The 19038-nt window shown below is 46.1% G+C and overlaps 1 protein-coding gene across 2 annotated transcripts; it reads right to left on the minus strand.

Annotated features, from left to right (window-relative positions):
• Window positions 1-5773: 5773 nt before the first annotated feature.
• On the minus strand, window positions 5774-18393 carry LOC126534092 (inactive pancreatic lipase-related protein 1-like). 2 transcript variants are annotated; one of them, XM_050181314.2, is made up of 6 exons: window positions 18022-18393; window positions 17137-17448; window positions 15444-15690; window positions 11270-11458; window positions 9933-10175; window positions 5774-5846 (listed from the first exon to the last, which is right to left on the minus strand). In XM_050181314.2, exons 2-6 carry the CDS (start codon window positions 17446-17448, stop codon window positions 5815-5817), a joined length of 1023 nt encoding a protein of 340 aa, XP_050037271.1. In that variant the 5' UTR covers window positions 18022-18393; the 3' UTR covers window positions 5774-5814. The 2 variants fall into 2 exon arrangements, with proteins under 2 accessions (XP_050037271.1, XP_054928640.1); XM_055072665.1 differs by lacking the exon at window positions 9933-10175.
• Window positions 18394-19038: the final 645 nt, after the last annotated feature.

Below are 19038 nucleotides of genomic sequence, written 5' to 3' on the forward strand. Positions count from 1 at the left end.
GCGACAAGGGCCAACGACCGGAGGTTGTACAGACCTCCCGTGGCGAGCATAGAACTCCAGTCGAAGTCCTGGCTGAAGTGGAACGCGGACAGGTTGAGCTCGGTGAGAGCGACACAGCATCGAATAAAGTTGCACAGAGCCGCCTGGTTTCGCCGATTACACCGGAACATTGCGGCGGCCTCGGAGAGCACCATGAGCGTCAGGGCGCCGAGACGGCGAAATTTTCTACACAGCTTCGAGTTGTTCAGCTGGGTGATTGCATCGTTTCCGCACTTGTTGATAAAAAGTGTCAGCTGCCAACGACTCTCCGCGTCTCCTACAGAGATCGAGTAGAGTTCATCGATTGTGACGGAATTCCGTCTTACTTTTGGACGAAGATGGAGTGTGGTGCCCTTGCATACGTCGATGCACTTGCCTAAGTCTTTGAAGAAGCCCGACTTCATGGCCATAGGTTGTCTCGGCACCGTCGTGTCGCTGGGACTATGCTCTGTGGTGTAGGTGAAGTCATCGAAGTCTCCGCGGGTGCCGTCAGCATAACTTCGTAGGACTCGGCACGCGACTCCTGAGCCTTCGATTTCGCTTTCACGCTTGTGAAAGTGCAAGGACTTCAAGGCGTGGCAGTGCCCGAGTACCGAGCAGACGAAGTTATTGTTTCTTGCGGTAGAGAAGACCTCGACGTACATAGTCTTCAGGTTTGGCGGCAGTACCGTGCAGTCACAATGGCCCGAACTCTCGGAACTCCTGGCTAGGAAATCGGGTACTTCGACATCCGCTGCGGTGCCTTTCAGGACTGACCAGTGCAGGCATTCCAGCTTTCGCAGTTTGTCCTTGAGAAGGAGGACCATGGTCGTCGGCAGGATGCGGCTGTGAACGCAGCGCAGCGCGACGAGGTTTGTGCAGAGCGACAGCGCTTCGGCCACCCTTTCCGATTTGGCCAAGACGTAGAAGTCCACGTCCAACTCGGCGATGATGCCGGTTCTCGGCCTGACCATTACGGCCGTGAAGAATGTCGGCGGATCCTGCAGGGTGAAGCGTGCGCGGCGCATCCAGGGAGCGTCGTTGACGATGCTATTCAGCCGCCAACACACGTTTGCCATGATTAACCGGTGCTTCCAGTCGAGCAGTTCCAGAAGTGCAACCAGGACTTCGTCGGGCAGGGACATAAGAGCGCCTTTGTCATTGTGCAGGTGAAAAGGGGGTGCTGGCGGCTCGCCGCATGCAGTCCTGGCTCCTTGCGCTAACTTTTTCGCTCTTCGCTTTTGAGGTAAGCTATTGGGACTGTTCGTGCTGTGCCCGGGCGTCATACTAGAAGCTTGACCAGCGTTGTGGAGGCCGCGGGAACTACAAGAAGAATGACCGATGCGCTGGGAGGCGCCGCTCCGAGCGCCTCCCAGCGCATCAATTCACTTCAGTTCACACAGAAGTGATCGCACATGGACGGTGCGCAACGGGCTACATGAAGAAAGCCTTGGGCACGTAACTAGTGTGACCAGGTTATCAAGCTTACTTCACGGAGCCCGAATGGTAGGACGATAAGAAACGAGGCGCCGAGAATGCGCAAAATAGCAAAATACATTTGAACTTCGTATATATAAGACTGCACATATATATATATATATATATATATATATATATATATATATATATATATATATATATATATATATATATATATATTATATATATTATCTCATTCGAGAAACCTGATGCGGTTGGAAATCTGCTTTAATTGCCAGACGGGTATAACGACGGCTCCTAGACTTGCACGATTCATATTTCGCTCCGGCTGCATATCACCGATCGTGCGCTGTAAAAATCGCCCTGCAAAGTGCCTGGAATTATTCGTTGCAGGCGCCGCACATGTACATGAGTTACGATGTGTTCATTGTTCACAAGTATTCAGCGGTGGCAAAGCGCGCACTCGAATATCTGGCAATATATACTGGAAACAAGGGGTGCGGGAATACTCTAAATTACCGAATCGAATGGTGAACGTTCGAATATTTCGATTCGCGAATAGAATATATTCAAAATATACATTCTGGGGTTCTACGTGCCAGAACCGCGGTCAGATTATGGGGCATGCCGTATAGTGAGGGAGTCCGGAAATTTGGACCACCTGTGGTTCTTTAACGTGCGCCTAAATCTAAGCACACGGGTGTTTTCGCATTTCGCATCGAGTATACAGTATCCGATTTTTCCAATATTCGGTACATTAAGCGAAACAGCCGGATTGGTGGGTGCCTTAACGTGCGCGGCCTTTTCCCGGCGCGCATTAATTCTCAGTCGGTACAAGGTTCGTCGGTCGGCAAGATCGCAGTCGACCGTAGAGTTTCCTGCAATGATTACTATTCTAATTACTACTAATTACTACTCCGGCAGTGCGATCGTTCAGCCACCAAGAGAATGGCAGTCGGGACATACATATGTGTCAGCCACGTTCTTCTGAATTTGTTTATAATGCTTTATCCGATTTATTGGCCTAAATTTTAAATAAGTCTATGCGTTTCTTTTTGTAAATGCACCAGCCAATAAGGCTCTCGAAACATGCATAATGGCTACTAATTCCCAACGGTTCCACCTGTCGAGGTGTACCCGCCGTGGTTGCTTAGCGACTTTGGCGTCGCGCTTCCAAGCCCGACAGGTCCCAGTGGCTGCATTTCGGTGGGCGCGAAATGCGAGAACGCCCGTGTATATATCGTGCATTGGGTGCACGTTAAAGAATCCCGGGTGGTCAAAATTAATTCGGACCCCTCACTGCGGCGTGCCTCTTAATCATATCGTGGTTTTCGCGCGGGAAACCCCAGGATTTTTTTTTTTTTCGATGTGGGAAAAAGGAAACGCGCTAAGCGTCTTAAATCGCTGGCTAGCTTGCGGGAAAGGGTGTTTCTTTGCCGCTCGCCAACGCATGCGTCCGTGGCATAATTTTTCGATGTTTTCAAGAGCTAGTGTTTGCAATTTGTTTTTAGCTACAAAGGTGTATTGCCTACTACAAGTGTTATGCATGGCAGGAATTTCAGTGCAGAAACTTTACAGAGTGTTTGCGGTATATATATGTGGGGATCCACTTGCGAAAGAAGTAGCCTGTCTAACTTGTCTCATTCGGTGAAAAATGGAGGACTAAGATTAACACATTTGTTTTTGAACCAGATTGTTAGTAGGTTCTTTTTCTTAAGGGACCAAAGTGATATATTTCTGCGTACTGTTATTCAAGTGAGATTGAGTTCTTCCTTGCCTGAGTGGGTTGTCTCATCAACAAATTAACAAACTCGAACACCAATTGGCTTTCTGAGGGAAGTTATTATGTCCTTTTCTTTACTGAAAGCGCATTTTTCGAAAGAATTTTTGATTTCTGTGACGCGTAAGAAACTTTATAGTGATCTGGTTGATGTTTTCTTGCCACATCCTGTCTACCGTACGATGTATAACTTAGGACCTGAACGCATTGTGCTGAAACGCATTAAAAAATGCCGGTTAGATCATCAGCGAAAAACCTTCTTTCTTCAATTGCATTCGGGCACTCTCCTTGTGAAGCCATGGCTACAAAGCAAGGGCTTCGTTGTTCCATGATCTGTTAACTGCACCATATGTAAGAAACCTGAAACTATTGAGCACATCTTCTTGGCTTGCCATGAATCCGTTTTCTTGTGGGATGTTCTCAAATGAAGTCTGAAGAAAGAACTGCCGTTAAGTTCTTTCGGTATTCGGTTCTTACCATGTGCAGACACAGGGGGAGTGTCGGCTGACTTGATAATGCTTTTGTGTATGAGCAGCGCGTGGAAAACGCGTATGGATGTTAGGAATGCCCGCGTAGATGAAAGGTCTGCGAGGGAACACCGAAGTGAAAGTCTTAGGTACACGCGTGATGCCCTCAACCACATGACTGAACCGCCAGAGTGGTTTCAGAAGCTTGACACTTTGGTGTCTGTGATATCCTCTTTAAAGGCTTTTTAAACATGTACAGTCTGTCGAAGTGATGTAATATTATTTTTCTGTACCAAGTGACCTACTTTGTACGCGTTTGCGTGGTGTTGTAATGAAGGTAATAAAGAAAAACAAAGCGTCCGTGGCGTAATCGTTTCAATACCGGGCTTCTCTGCTAGAGGTGCTCCGTTCGAATTAGGCCGTCGGACAACATTGTTTGGTCTTTATTTATATTCTATGAAAACGGGAGTGCTTTGTTGCAAATGATCAGTTTGCAAAGTCACGAAAGCCGTTTATAAAGCCAGAAGGGCGACGTTTAGGCAAACGAATGCACATCACGCTGGCTGAAACATCCTACTTGCAGCTCCTGTAGACACTAGCGCCACATTTCTCTCTAGCAATTATTGTATGGAAATCGACGGCTTACAGAGACACTCTCGCAAGCTTCCGGTATCCCTCACAGGGGATTGAAAAAGAAAAATTCGCAGGCCGTGGCAAAACACATTTTGAACAAGTTTCCTCCGTGCCTAAAGACATTTACAAATCGATTTCGTCGCATATATTACTCGTAAAATTAAAAACATCGGGGCTTGAGGCACGATGCACATTAATTTCAAAACACAGAAAGTGGTGTCTCGTACGTCCTGTCACGTTTAAAACGGGTCACTTTTTTTTTTGTCACTGTAGTATTTAATAAGAGACGGGACCGGAGGTTACCTGGGGTCGCGGGTTCACTGCTGCCAAGGCACGTGCAAAACCGTACGTAACCAGGGTATCGGTGGAGAACGCGTAACCGGACGTCGTCGTCAGGACTGAATCGTCACTTTAGAATGTCCAGCAATGCAGCTTACATCGCATCACCGAAGCGGCTGCACAAGCAGGCCAGTGGAAGATGCAGCCAACATCGGCCGAGTCGGTGCGGATCACAGGAACATGCGTCGATTGTGGCGGATACTGTAGCATAGCGCAGTGCTGATAAACGCATTCAGTGAAGCGTTTGGATAGTTCCCGCGCACCCCGGAGGAATTGGGCCAGAAATATAGTGAAGTGCTTGCAAAGTCCTGGCTGGATTTTTGTTTTCTTTTTTAAGTGAAGCTTCCTCAGCAAACTCCTCCCATACTTTCTTGAGCGTGGCTCGTACTTAAAAAGATACATTGAATTGCGTTCCCAACGGTCGGATCGAACCTCGGTCTCCCAGCACAGCAGCCCAATGCTCCAACCACTAGGCCACAATCGCACGTGTACTTGTATCCGACGCCAACTACAATTATTTGAGAGTAATCGCCGCGCATGTGTGAGTCACATTGCTTAGCACGGGCGGGCTATATAGAGCCTTTGCGCCAGCTTCCTTTACGCGGAAGACGCAGGAATGAAATGTGCAAATTTATAGGATTAGATTATAACCGCTTCAGGGAAGCTTCACGTCACAGAGATTTCAAATTGTGCGCTTTTTGGATCTGCATGATTTTTTTTTTTCTTTGCGAGGAGGCTGCCATAGATTATTGGGCCGTGGAAAAACTAGACGGGTGTAGGTCTGAAGACTTCGAGAAATATGAGAAGTGCCTTATGCAGCTTCGCTGTTCTTGATGTATGAGAGTGAGTGAATAAACTTTATCAGATAGATACGCATTAGATTACGAATTGATTTTGACCGTCTGGGTTTCTTTCTTTTTTATTTAATCTGCACTATGCACAGTGCACGAGCGTTGTTTGCACTCCGCGTCCATCGGAACGCAGGCGGCCGCGGCCTGGACCGAAGCCGCGACCTCGTGCTCAGACGCATGAAGCCATAGCCACTGAGCTATTTCCGCGGTGGGTCGCATGCATGAGTCCCTCGAACTTGCATGCATCGAAGTATTTCTGTCTCTTTTATTTATCATTCACGGGACTTCACGCCAACGTTCTTCTGTTATGATCTGTTTCTGGAAAAGGAGAGCAGAAAATAAATCACCCGCAGCAGGCCCTCTATTTTCACGCATGAAATCCCGCAGTGCTATAATAATTTATCAACAACGGCCGAACGAAGGCAGCCTCATCGTTCGGCTGACGAAGGCGAGGGTGCTTGTCGAAACGCTGGCTTCAAGCAGAGGCTTTCCTCGTTCGACCACTACTTATGCACCTTAAGTAGCCATCTTTCCGTTTGCCTTATGCTAGGTGAAGTGAGTGTGTATAGTTAACGTACCGTAACACGGTCATCGCTGTGCAAATTTCGAGTTCTTGCGGCGGCTCTGCCGCGAGTAAAAGAGCAAGACGATGACAGAGTGCCCAAAGCTATTGTTTGAGCGTACAACCACCCGATTCTTGACCCATCCCCCACCATCCTCCATTGCGGATACGTGCCATGTTCCGAAGGCACAACAAGAGGGCGAGTCGAAGTCAGGTGGCGCGCGAAAACATCGGAGCACACCGGCAAGGACAGCTGTGCCCAGGCAGACCGTTTTCCCGTTGTGCCACTTTCTTATGTAAAACAAACCGTGTCTGACCTTCAAATCGTCCTTCTTTTCACCTGTGTGCATCCGAACAAGTTTGACGAATGTCCTAACCATAAAACCAGGAAAAGGCTTTAAACAGGAAGCTTTAGCTTGTGAAAAAATTCGATGTCACCGATTTAAATTTATGTAAAACGTAGAAATGCTTTTAAGAGACAACCCCCGGACCAATTTGAGAGAATTTTGTTGCATTTTAGAGAAAACGGTAATTTCCGGTGACTTAGGAAGCAGAATTTTGATTCAACCTTTGAAAGTTCCTCAAAGATTCGCAAAAATTGATAAGCTTAAAAAAATTGAAGCGCGAATTTTACGAATCTGTAATTGTATGAAAAACAGATATTGTAGTTCTGTAATCTAAATACCATTAAATTGCGTTCATCCGTTAAATAATTGGATCTTGCGACCCTCAATAAAGCGAATCCAGCCAACCTATTTAACTGTCCTGTTCAAATATTCAAGATTACGATGTTTCTTTTAGTACTATCTTCGGGCCTTTTGCACTTGAGATGTCAATTTTGTGTGGCTGAAAGTCATACTCGTACATATTCACTCAGCTACCTTCTTCCCTTCGTGTGTTGCGAAAAACATTGCAGTGAGAACAAGAAGGCGCGAGTCACTGTGCTGGCGATAGCTGCCAGACTGAAGCCAGGACTCGTGTTTTTTGACTGCGTACTTGGTGCTCGCCATTGACCAATTTGTCTTTTCTTTTATTATATGGTATTTAGGAGATGTTGCCGCCTTTAATTGGCGCCGGCTACTCCTTTACACGTAGGAATATAAAAAAGAATAAACCCCAATAAAAATAATGAAATCATAGCAACACAAATTCCAGTCACATAAGTACACTAATGCGACACTATACCTGAAAGTCAACTCCAAATTACAAAAAAACACGATGTCCAGTCACTTAGCTAGACTAAAATCATGGCACATAAGAAATCACGGATTAAATTCATATGAAGGCACGTAAAACCAAGCATTGGATTGGCCAAAGTCGGGTAAAAAAGACATAGAATGCGCTTATTACATTAAAACACTCTGCTCAGTACTTTCCGAGAATATTGCTCGCTTCTAGAAATCTTTCAAGGGCCAGTAACGCTCGTCTTTGCAACGAGTGTGTTGCCCAAGGACCTGAGATCTTCCTTAGGCTGAAGGGCCTGTGATGCCACTAGATCACGTGCTAAGCGTTGTCTTTGCGCGTCGTGTCGCCGACATTCTACCGGAAGTTGCTGTACATCCTCATCCGGGTGGCCACAAGTGCAATCCACACTATGAGCTCTTGAAATTTTATGCAGAAAGTGTTTTGTGTATGCGGTATCGAGCCGCAGACCGTGAATCAGCGCTCCAAAGGCTCTGGTTGTATTTAATGTGGACGGGATCTTGAATCGAAGTGATTAGTCAATGTGAAATAAATCTGAAGATTTCGGGTCCGGATCAAACCATGTCGCTTTGCAACCACGGGCTGAGATCTGTATTAGTATGTGCTCCAATTTGTCTTGCGTTAGAGGGAGACCGTATGTGGCGTTATTAACATGCGCTTTTCCAGCTGCCTTGTCTGCCACAACATTCCCAGGGATATTGCAGTGGCCAGGTATCCAATGGAAGATTACCGTGCGGTTTTCTTCACTTGCTTTTGTGAGTTCCTTTAGTGTCTCGTAAACTAAAGCCATGTTTTGCTAATTGTTTATGTCACTATGAAGTGAAGGAAAAGCTGCCAGCGAGTCAGAAAGGATGACTCATTGTCCCCCTTTTTGCGTTAAATTTATGTAGCGTAGCAAAGACAATATTGCAAAAAGCTCTGCTGTTGTTGATCACGTCGTGCGAGATAGTTTAAACGTTTGTATTTGGTTCTATCCTGGGATGACAAATGTAGCTGTAGAAGAATTTGTTTGGCAAGAACCATCTGTATACGCATGAATATACCCAGGGTATCGAAAGTATACCTGGTGTAACGCCAGTTGTGCTGCTAGCATAAACATATCTCGTTTGCGAATAATTCCCTCAACCGAAAGTTCAAGTTTTGGAGCTACGAGTCGCCGTGGAGGGTAGGAGATATCTGAGAACCACAGTTCGTGATGTGGTAGTAGATCTTTGTGCACCTGAATCACCGAATTGATGTTCGCCCTGTCTCTCTCAATTAGTGCACTGGCTAGTGGGTGCCTTTTGTGCTGCACTGAAACGCGAAAGTGGCGTCGACAGGTTTCAACCGTCCTCATAATAAGAAATCGAGAATGACGTGCCTCTGCAATTACTAAGGAACTTAAGGTTGCTTGAAGAATGCCTAAGCATAATCTAAGGCTCCTAGCTATGAATCGTTGGAGTCTCTCTTCAGATGAACGGGAGAGTTCATGCAGAACAGGTGAAAAATATGCCATCTTTTGCTCTATAAGTTCATTATGTACTTTTAGTGTGGATGAAACCGACCCTCCCCATGTCGTGCCTGCTACGCGGCGAAGAATTTTTATTATTGAGTTCACCTGTTCTTCGAGGGCATTAATCTGAGAATACCAAGAAAGTTGCCTGTCTAGTATTACCCCCAAAATTTGTGTTGTTTCACTATCTCTAAAGGTTGTCCCTCAAGGCACAGCTGAACATCCTTTAGATATCATCTGGCGAAAGGCAACACAGCCGTCTTACTGTAAGACAGTTCCATTCATCTTTCCTTTAAGAATTTGTCCACAATGTTTAGGGTCTTCCTTGAAAGTTCATTGAACAAGGCTGGTACTTGAACTAGAGGCCCAAATACAAACATCATCCGCATATATAGAGTAGTGTAGTGCATGTGGAAATATTTGTGGTAAATCCGCCATCACACAATTAAAGAGAAACTGACTTAAGGCACTGCCTTGTGGAACTCCTTGAATAATATCATGAGAGGAACTTCTTCCTTCGCTTGTTTGAATGAATACTTACTTATCTGCCATTCAAGAAGTTGAATGTCCACCGTAGCGCCCTTCCAGAGACTCCCAGTTTTAGCAGACCACACAGTATATGAGCATGGCTGACTGTGTCGAAGGCTCGTTTAACGCCTAAAAAAACCACTATTGTGGCATTTCCTTTTGCTCGTTCATGTTCAACATAAGTAACGATATTCGAAATTGCATCCATGGTGCATCGCGGCCTTCGAAATCCTATCATGTGATCGGGAAGTGCTTCTGTTTGCTCACACCACCATCGCAGCCTAGTGTCAATCATTTTCTCTTTCACCTTGCATAAACAGCTCGTCAGACACACAGGACAAAAAGACTCAAGAGAAAGAGGTGTTCTGCCAGGCTTCAATATAGGTACCACACGTGCCTTTTTCCAAGAGTCAGGGACAGACTCCTTTTACCTCAAGTCGTTGAGTAATTTCAAAAGTGCAAATCGACCTTCATGTCAGTATAACATGTAACCCAATAACTGGCTTGTTAGTTTTCTCCACGACGTTTGTGCTTGCCTTTCGGTCGGCCTTGCTCTACAGCGCACTAGTTTAATAACAAAAATCATTCCTGATATCTGATCTCTTAAATGTTTACTTACCGCTTGGAATGCAATAAGGAGCGGCACTACTTGTTTTTAAGTACTGCGGATCTCGCATTACTTTTCTTGTGCAGTGGTAACCCATAGCAACCATTTCAACGTGTCGCCTGTCCAGGAGACACGTTCTGTATCCATCCCATCCATGCTTGCAGGCTACGGCTTCGAAGGAGCAGTTGTGATTCGTTATGGATTCGGTAAACAACTCCGTAGCCCTGAGATGACTGCAGGTCAGATCTAAAATATCTGAAAAAAAAAGTTTGCCCCGGATTGATTTCTATAATTACTGTGACCTTCTGCGTAAAATCCACAAATTTTTCTTTTCCTGGCAGGAAGACATTTAGTATGTAGCCAGTAAATGATGAGCTCTGCTGACCGCCAAGAGGTCGCTGTTCTTGGAGGCACCGTCACCCCCGATTACTCGAAGATGCGGGCTCGTGCACAAGAAATGCTTCAAAACATGCACAAGAAATGAAAATGCATAATTGATTTCATTAATATGTTTACTAATGAGCTTTTAAACTTATTACCTTGCAGCACGTCTCCACATTGCAACCTACAAATTGAAGCCAGTAAGTTCTCGAGGTACATACACTTCGAACGAATTTTAAATGTAGTACCAATCTTGAGATAAGCGCCGTGAAAGTTGCGGTAGAAACGCACTTTTGCATCACTTTCCTTCTTTTTAATCAGAACGTCTGTTTATGCAATAATTCAACAAAGTTAACTACAACGCCAATGTATTTGATCGCGCTTTTTGGGATTGAATATATCGAAGCAGTCGTCATCCTGAGAATTTGATTCAAGCGGTCATGCCTCGCGGACTCACCCTTTATACTTTGCAAGCTCTGTACACCCGTGAGCAAAAGTATACGGACCACAGGGTCGTCGAAAAAAGTAAATTTCTTTGTAATCACCACGCATAAACTGAAGTTTATGGAAAGTTCACAATGCCAAGTTTGGACTGTAGTTCCGAATTTCAAGTTCATTTCACAGGCAGAGAAAAAAAATCGGCTTCAACGGGCAATCCCTGGTCCGTATACTTCTGCTCACGGGTGTACGTGCCGTAACGTAACTGGTTAAAAACTTAATCAGTGAAATTCCTCGTACCACTAAGGTCCACTTCTTGGAGTAATCCTGTACAACAATTAGATTTGTGCTATCTGCCCAAGTGATAATGAAAAATTCTGTACAGCCTAAAACGAAATGCACGGTATAGGTTATTGTTTAGTGAAAACAGTAATGAACGCTAGATCAGCATCCTTATATTAGGGCACATTTTTCTCCGCCCAGTTTGCAGAGATATTTAACAATGTCGTAAATGTTTGCACATCTTTTACCATCTGCGCATTTTGGCTGCTTGGATCCACCGTTGGGGTAGAAATCGACGTGTCCCAGGGGGTCCTGTATTCCAAACTTTAGTTCACTGATGGGGCCGGCGTTTGTGTGAATCACGTCTACAAAGTCAGCATCCGCCCTCGACAGAGAGACGTTCGTGCCTTCAAACAAGGGACCGGCGGGATCGAGGCCTAAAGAACAAAAGGAAGCAGCGTTACGGCGCCATTTATTCTACTGGTCCGCGGTGAATGCACATTCAATGTAAGTACATGCAGAATGCACGTAAGACCCGGAGTCGCACGCACCAAAAATTTGATCTAACGTAAGCACACGTAGCAGATCACGTACACACTCATTTTCACTACCTAAATTATGTCCGTCTATCCGCGGTTTCCCCACCTCCTTGCAGAAATGTGTTGTGCAATGACCAGTCTGCGCAGAAATCAACGTTCACCTCTCCCGCTAACGTTAATATTAAATCTCACATATTATACTGCATATACTGAAAATATACTGAAAAATAATGAAACAGCAAGATTACTGAAACATTGCTCCCACGCACATGCACCACGGTAAAAGCGCCAGTGTCACTCGTTGATTGCAAGTGTCTCGTATGTTGTAGTTAATTTCGATCAGTTTCCATATCGCTTAACTCATCTTAACTCATCGCTTGTATCGCTAGTGCCGTACAACTTCGCCTTCTTTAACTGTCTGTTTGTAAACTCATTGTAAACATACGATAAGTGCAAAAGTTAATTAACATAACCTTCGATTCTTTCGTGTTTCTCTCAAAATTTAGGGCAGAATTCTACGGCAGCCCATATATATCGTCCTTTTTGTTCATGTGTCAAGCGCAGGTACGCGAGGACAAAATAAAATAAACTTATGTCTTCCTTCTGCTCAAGCATCAATTCTATGCAGAAGAGGAAGTGGGCAGCCGCGGTTATGATGTAGCGCATATGCGGGCTGCCAATGTTTGCAATTTAGCTAGGCTGGTTGCTGCCCAGCGAAGAAGAGTACCATCAACGAACACACACAAAAATACGAGAGGTGAACTTGCAGTGCCTGGATTAGCGGCTGGTTTAATATAAAAAATCCACTAAACCAGTGAATATAGTCCTACGATTGATTGATTGATTGATTGATTGATTCATTCATTCATTCATTCATTCATTCATTCAGTGAGTGAGTGAGTGAGTACGTTTTCAACATTATCATCATCATCATCATAATCATCAGCCTGGCTACGCCCACAACAGGGCAAAGGCCTCTCCCATACTTCTCCAACTACCCCGGTCATGTGCTAATTGAGGCCATGTTGTCCCTGCAAACTTCTTAATCTCATCCGCCCACCTAACTTTCTGCCGCCACCTGCTACGCTTCCCTTCTCTTGGAATCCAGTCCGTAACCCTTCATGACCATCGGTTATCTTCCCTCCTCATTGCATGCCCTGCCCATGCCCATTTCTTTTTCTTGATTTCAACTAAGATGTCATTAACTCGCGTTTGTTCCCTCACCCAATCTGCTCCTTTCTTATCCCTTAACGTTACACCCATCATTCTTCTTTCTATAGCTCGTTGCGTCGTCCTCAATTTATGTAGAACCCTTTCCGTAAGCCTCCAGGTTTCTGCGCCGTAGCTAGGTGAGTACTGGTAAGACACAGATGTTATGCACTCTTCTCTTGAGGGATAATGGCAACCTGCTGTTCATGATCTGAGAATGCCTGCCAAACGCACCCCAGCCCATTCTTATTCTTCTGATTATTTCCGTCTCGTGATCCGGATCCGCCGTCACTACCTGCCCTAAGTAGATGTATTCCCTTACCACTTCCAGTGCCTCGCTACCTATTGTAAATTGCTGTTCTCTTCTGAGACTGTTAAACATTACTTTAGTTTTCTGCAGATTAATTTTTAGACCCACTCTTCTGCTTTGCCTCTTCAGGTCAGTGAGCATGCATTGCAATTGGTCCCCTGAGTTACTAAGCAAGGCAACATCATCAGCGAATCGCAAGTTACTAAGGTATTCTCCATTAACTCTTATCTCCAATTCTTCCCAATCCAGGTCTCTGAATACCTCCTTTAAACATGCTGTGAATAGCATTGGAGAGATTGTATCTCCCTGCCTGACGCCTTTCTTTATTGGGATTTTGTTGCTTTCCTTATGGAGGACTACGGTGGCTGTGGAGCCGCTATAGATGTCTTTCAGTATTTTTACATACGGCTCGTCTACACCCTGATTCCTTAATGCCTCCATGACTGCTGATGTTTCGACAGAATCAAACGCTTTCTCATAATCAATGAAAGCTATATATAAGGGTTGGTTATAATCCACACATTTATCTATAACCTGATTGAAAGTATGAATATGGTCTATTGTTGAGTAGCCTTTACGAAATCCTGCCTGATCCTTTGGTTGACAGATGTCTAAGGTGTTCCTGATTCTATTTGCGATTACCTTAGTAAATACTTTGTAGGCAGCGGACAGTAAGCTGATCGGTCTATAATTTTTCAAGTCTTTGGCTTCCCCTTTCTTATGGATTAAGATTATGTTGGCGTTCTTCCAAGATTCCGGTACGCTTGAGGTCATGAGGCATTGCGTATACAAGGTGGCCAGTTTTTCTAGAACAATCTGCCCACCATCCTTCAACAAATCTGCTGTTATTTGATCCTCCTCAGCTGCTTTCCCCCTTTGCATACCTCCCAAGGCTTTCTTTACTTCTTCCGGCGTTACTTGTGGGATGTTGAATTCCTCTAGACTATTCTCTCTTCCATTATCGTCGTGAGTGCCACTGGTACTGTATAAAACTCTATAGAACTCATCAGCCACTTGAACTATCTAATCCATATTAGTAATGATATTGCCGGCTTTGTCTCTAAACGCATGCATCTGATTCTTGCCTTTCCTAGTTTCTTCTTCACTGCGTTTAGACTGCGATAGCTTACCGGTATCCTGTATGACGAAGTTACCACTGACTTCTATTGCACACTCCTTAATGATGCCCATAAGATTGTCGTTCATTGCTTCAACACTAAGGTCCTCTTGCTGAGTTAAAGCCAAATACCTGTTCTGTAGCTTGATTCGAAATTCCTGTTTTCCCTGTTACCGCTAACTCATTGATCGGCTTCTTATGTACCAGTTTCTTCCTTTCCCTTCTCAAGTCTAGGCTAATTCAAGATCTTACCATCCTATGGTCACTGTAGCGCACCTTGCCGAGCACGTCCACATCTTGTATGATGCCAGGGTTAGCGCAGAGTATGAAGTCTATTTCATTTCTAGTCTCGCCATTCGGGCTCCTCCACGTCCACTTCCGGCTATCCCGCTTGCGGAAGAATCTATGCCTATACCTAGAACCTGTGCCATATTCCCCCACTGACTTGTCTCCAGCCTGCTTCTTGCCTACCCTAGCATTGAAGTCGCCCATCAGTATAGTGTTTTTTGTTTTGACTTTACCCATCGTCGATTCTGCGTCTTCACAGAAGCTTTCGACTTGCTGGTCATCCTGACTGGATGTAGGCGGGTAGACCTGTACGACCTTCAATTTGTACTTCGTATTAAGTTTCACAACAAGACCTGCCACCCTCTCGTTAATGCTGAAGAATTCTTTTATGTTACCAGCTATATCCTTATTAATCAGGAATCCGACTCCTAGTTCTCGTCTCTCCGCTAAGCCCCGGCAGCACAGGACGTGCCCGCTTTGTAGCACTGTATATGCTTCATTTGTCCTCCTAACCTCACTGAGCCCTATTATATCCCATTTAATGCCCACTAATTCCTCCAATAGCACTGCTTGACTCGCCTCACTAAATAACGTTCAAGCGTTAAACGTTGCCAGGTTCAGATTCCAATCGCGGCCTGTCCGGATCCAGAGATTCTTAGCACCCTCTGCTGCGTCATAGGTCTGACCGCCGCCGTGGTCAGTGGTCATGCTAATGATGTAGATATTTAATGAATTCTGCTGTTAATCGGCTTTCTTATATTTGTCAGAGACGACTTTTGAAAAAGAAATGGAGCTAAAGCTTCCGGGGGGACCCGATGCCCGCTCTGCTGAAGACGAACGCGTACATTTGTAGCGTTGCCTTGCAGTAAGCACTGTGCCAGGAAACATTACATTCTGGTTTCAAATTGCTATGCTATGTCCAATTAAATGGAGAACCGAATTGTCGAGGAAGGATATACCTGTGATGCGCCCCAGACTGTGGCCAGTGATGTTGCGGAAGTGGCGACCGCAGAAGCCAGCTACGTGAGCCCCGAGGCTGAATCCCACCAGATGGACGTGGCTCGCTCTCAGGAGAGAGCTCTTGAGGATGTCTTGAAGCAGCAACGAAAGCTGAGCCCCGACCATGGCCGTGTTAGCAGCCGCAGCTCCGTAATTCGGGAACTTTGCTCCCTTCCACCAGTTCACGGTGACTACGTTGGCGTTAACCTGACAGGAAAGTTAGAGACGACGCGCTATAATTAACGAAAAACCTGCGAACGCCCTCTCCATCCGCACGCACATACTAAGGCCAGTTCCCAGATCTATTACATTCCTTTCCTACGAGGTCTCCGTGGCATAGAGTCTCCAACAAAAATTACCACAAGGAAATCTGGGCGCTATAAGGTATCTGCCTGAGCTCCAAGCATGGCTGTTCAGCCATCATATAAGGACGATGGTTAATACATAGATTTGCCTAAACTACCTCATTCTGGCTTCAGACGACTTTCCGACTTTGTAACTTTTCTTTCCAATTAAATACTGTGTTATAACTGCAAAGCTCGCATCTTAAACAAATAAATTTCTTCGGAATTTGGGTGAATAAGGCAAACAAAGCGTAGTAACTAAAGCCACAAAAACAGAGATCAGACAAGTCCATCTACTATATACCTATGATTCCCATGGTAACTGAACGATCGTAGTATCTAGGTAATTATACCAGGAACCTTTATGCTTCGCGCCATCACCGTGTTACCCTGTGCGATGTGCTGAGCTCGCTCCATCTTCGGCAGATACGTGGGTGCGCGGACTGGAGCTGAGGCGTCATTGGATGACGAGTGGGATTTCTGTTTCAAGTATGCAGGTATAATCGCAAACTAAACGTACATTTCCATCCACGAAGCCTATCGGACGCAACCTTGGAGGATACTGCGTTCTGTCGCCGAGCACGCGGCCCGGTCCCCGACCTCGGAGGCCGCTTGCGCTCCGCCGAGGGCGAAATGCGAAAAAAGTTGCGGCAGTAACGATCTCACGATGATAGTCGATTTTAGCACGATTAACACTGAAGCGTCCTAGTACGATTAACACTGGAGCAATGTTGGCGACACACCGCACTGCCACCGCCGAAACGCGTCATGCATGAGGCGTGTACTGCAACCGAGCTCCTCTCCCGCACTTCCCTCCGAACACGCTGCGCCATCTGGCGACGCCACCGCGAAGTTCGTGCGTGGCGCATGTGTGAACATATATTCATGAGAGATTGTATGGATATCTATATAATACGCGGGCTCAATGTCGGCGCGGCACTGGACCCACATGGCACACACCCAGCCACGCAAGTTGGCGTGAAAGAGATTCGATACAAACGGACAAACCGAAAAGTGGGTAAAGTGCCCAAACAATGCTAATCATGCTAAACTGAGCATTGGCCATCAAACCTAGCGTTATTGCTGCACGACATGAGAAAAATTTTGCCATGTGTCACGACGTCATCACGGTGTCAATGACGCAAAGACTGGCGTTTCGAGACCAACCTTATGTTTCCCAGCCTCCAAGCTTGCCAAGTGTCATTCCTTTAAAATACGAGAAGCATATATGGGAGATTCTACAACTTCCAAAATACGCGTCACCACTCCTACGAGGAGACAAGATATGCGACTTTTTTTTTTTTCTGACCTCGTCCAGGAGAGCGTTCTTGAGGTTGGTCACCCACGGTACGCCGCCGTGCTGCATGAATCCGTGTATTATAACAACGAGGGGCTTTCCCCCCAAGTCCCACTGGTTGATTCCGATACGCATTGCTCGCAGCAAGAGTTCGGCGTCCACACCGCGACTACGGCGGTCTTTGTAGAAACGAAACTTTGTCCCCAGCTCTCGGGGTGACGCGGGGCCACCGATTTTCAATGCCATCCTATTACCCGGATTGAAGCATCCTAAACGGGCGTAACAGACGTGGCCTGCCTGCGGCTTCATGACGACGTCCATCATCTGTGAAGGGGAAAAAAAGGACGATTGGCGCTGCGGTTTCGGTGTATGTTCGCCAGGAAAGGTAAACTATGCAGTTTGGAACTAGTCACGAGACTTCAAGTTCTTTTTATTGTATGATGAAACATTGCTGGCACCCCAAAGTTCAAATCGATCAATCAATCAATCTATGAATTCTTCGTGGAAGTGTTTCAGCACAAACAAACCAATGGAAAAAAATTCCGTGCCCTTCCACACTGTGAAGAAGGATGATCAGCAAACCTGTGAATGTGCGCCCCTTAATGGCGAACTGCCTCTCCACTGCGGGTCGGCCTGGTATTGCACGATCTTCGGGATCGGCCGGCGTACGAAAAATTGTTGGCCTATGTCCCCGGAGATGGGATCTGCCAGAACCTAGCCATAAACAACTTCGCTGTAAAAACAAACAAATGGCAGGACAGAGTACTGCACTCTGTCCTTTCTGTTCTTGTTGTTGCCTTCCTACATTTTGTATATGCTGAAACGCTGCCACAGAGAATGCGTCACACAGTGTTCTGCCGGCAGACATTGTGGAAGTTCACTATGAAACCATCATACCTCTTTCAAAGCACCGCTGTTGTTCTTCGTAAGTGTGATGTTCAAGGCGCGCACAAAAGATTTGTAACTCTGGGCAGCTGGGTTCCCCGGAGTCAAGTGTTCTCGCTCTTCGGAATGCGCGAACCGCTGATCAGCTTTGTGCTCCAAGAGTTCTGTAACTTCCTGCGTTTAGGAGAGAGAGAGAGAGAACAACTTTAGCGAAAATGCCTGCAGAGTCGGTTAGGCTCCCTCCACGCAGGGAGGACAAGCTTTTACCGCGACGCGGCCACTACGTCAATCTCGTGCATTGTGCTCCTCGAGGTCTTGGTTCCTCGCTACTTCCGCGGATCCGAGAGGGCCGCCGCCCCCTTCCTCGGGGTGCTGCCCCCCTTCTCCTCGGTTTCGCGGGGTCGCTGCCTCTCTAGAGCTGCCGAGACCTGCTGGACGGCCTTGAGTTGTGTATCTTGGTCATATCTCCTCGTTGCAGCCTCTAGCTGCGGCGGGATCGTCGTTTTCTCGCTGGCTTCTCGTGGATTTATACTACAGTCCCAAAGGATGTGAGCCGCGGTGGCTCTCTCCTTAGCGCACAGTCTACACACGTCACTCGCGTACACGCTCGGACACACGTGTTTAGCTAGCACCGGGGTGAGCAGGGACCCCGTCTGTAATTGCCTGTATAACACTGCCTCCTTCCGGGTAAGCCCCGGGTGAGGTGGCGGCATAGTCTGTCTGTTAAGTCTGTACCACTTCACTATTTCGTTTAGGATGCAAAAATATGTTGAGTTTAGATGCTTCGCGCCGCCTGTATACAAAACGTAAGAAGAGAACAATCAATTTCACATACCGGACGCAAATGCTTAAAAAAAAAACTGAATTCGTTTGGTTTGCAACCTCGCTAATACAACTTGTCCTGGACATCTTTGAAAAAGGGCGAGGATCGGGATAAGAAATGTGAAGGGAGCGGCTTAATCACGATTTCTCAAACTTATTTAAGGAGGAGGGGGCGAGGCTGTGTAGAGAATTCCTTCATTTTCACAT

The sequence above is a fragment of the Dermacentor andersoni genome, chromosome 7 (assembly GCF_023375885.2).
Source record: "Dermacentor andersoni chromosome 7, qqDerAnde1_hic_scaffold, whole genome shotgun sequence".
Lineage (NCBI taxonomy): Eukaryota > Metazoa > Arthropoda > Arachnida > Ixodida > Ixodidae > Dermacentor > Dermacentor andersoni.

What these genes read in the sequence shown, in the direction of transcription:
- LOC126534092 (XM_050181314.2), bottom strand. Translation starts at nt 17,448, where the DNA reads ATGATGGACGTCGTCATGAAGCCGCAGGCAGGCCACGTCTGTTACGCC. An exon ending in AGAACGCTCTCCTGGACGAG is followed by an intron (nt 15,691 to 17,136) that starts GTCAGAAAAAAA and finishes CTTTCCTGTCAG; the next exon opens with GTTAACGCCAACGTAGTCAC. An exon ending in CAGTCTGGGGCGCATCACAG is followed by an intron (nt 11,459 to 15,443) that starts GTATATCCTTCC and finishes TTTGTTCTTTAG; the next exon opens with GCCTCGATCCCGCCGGTCCC.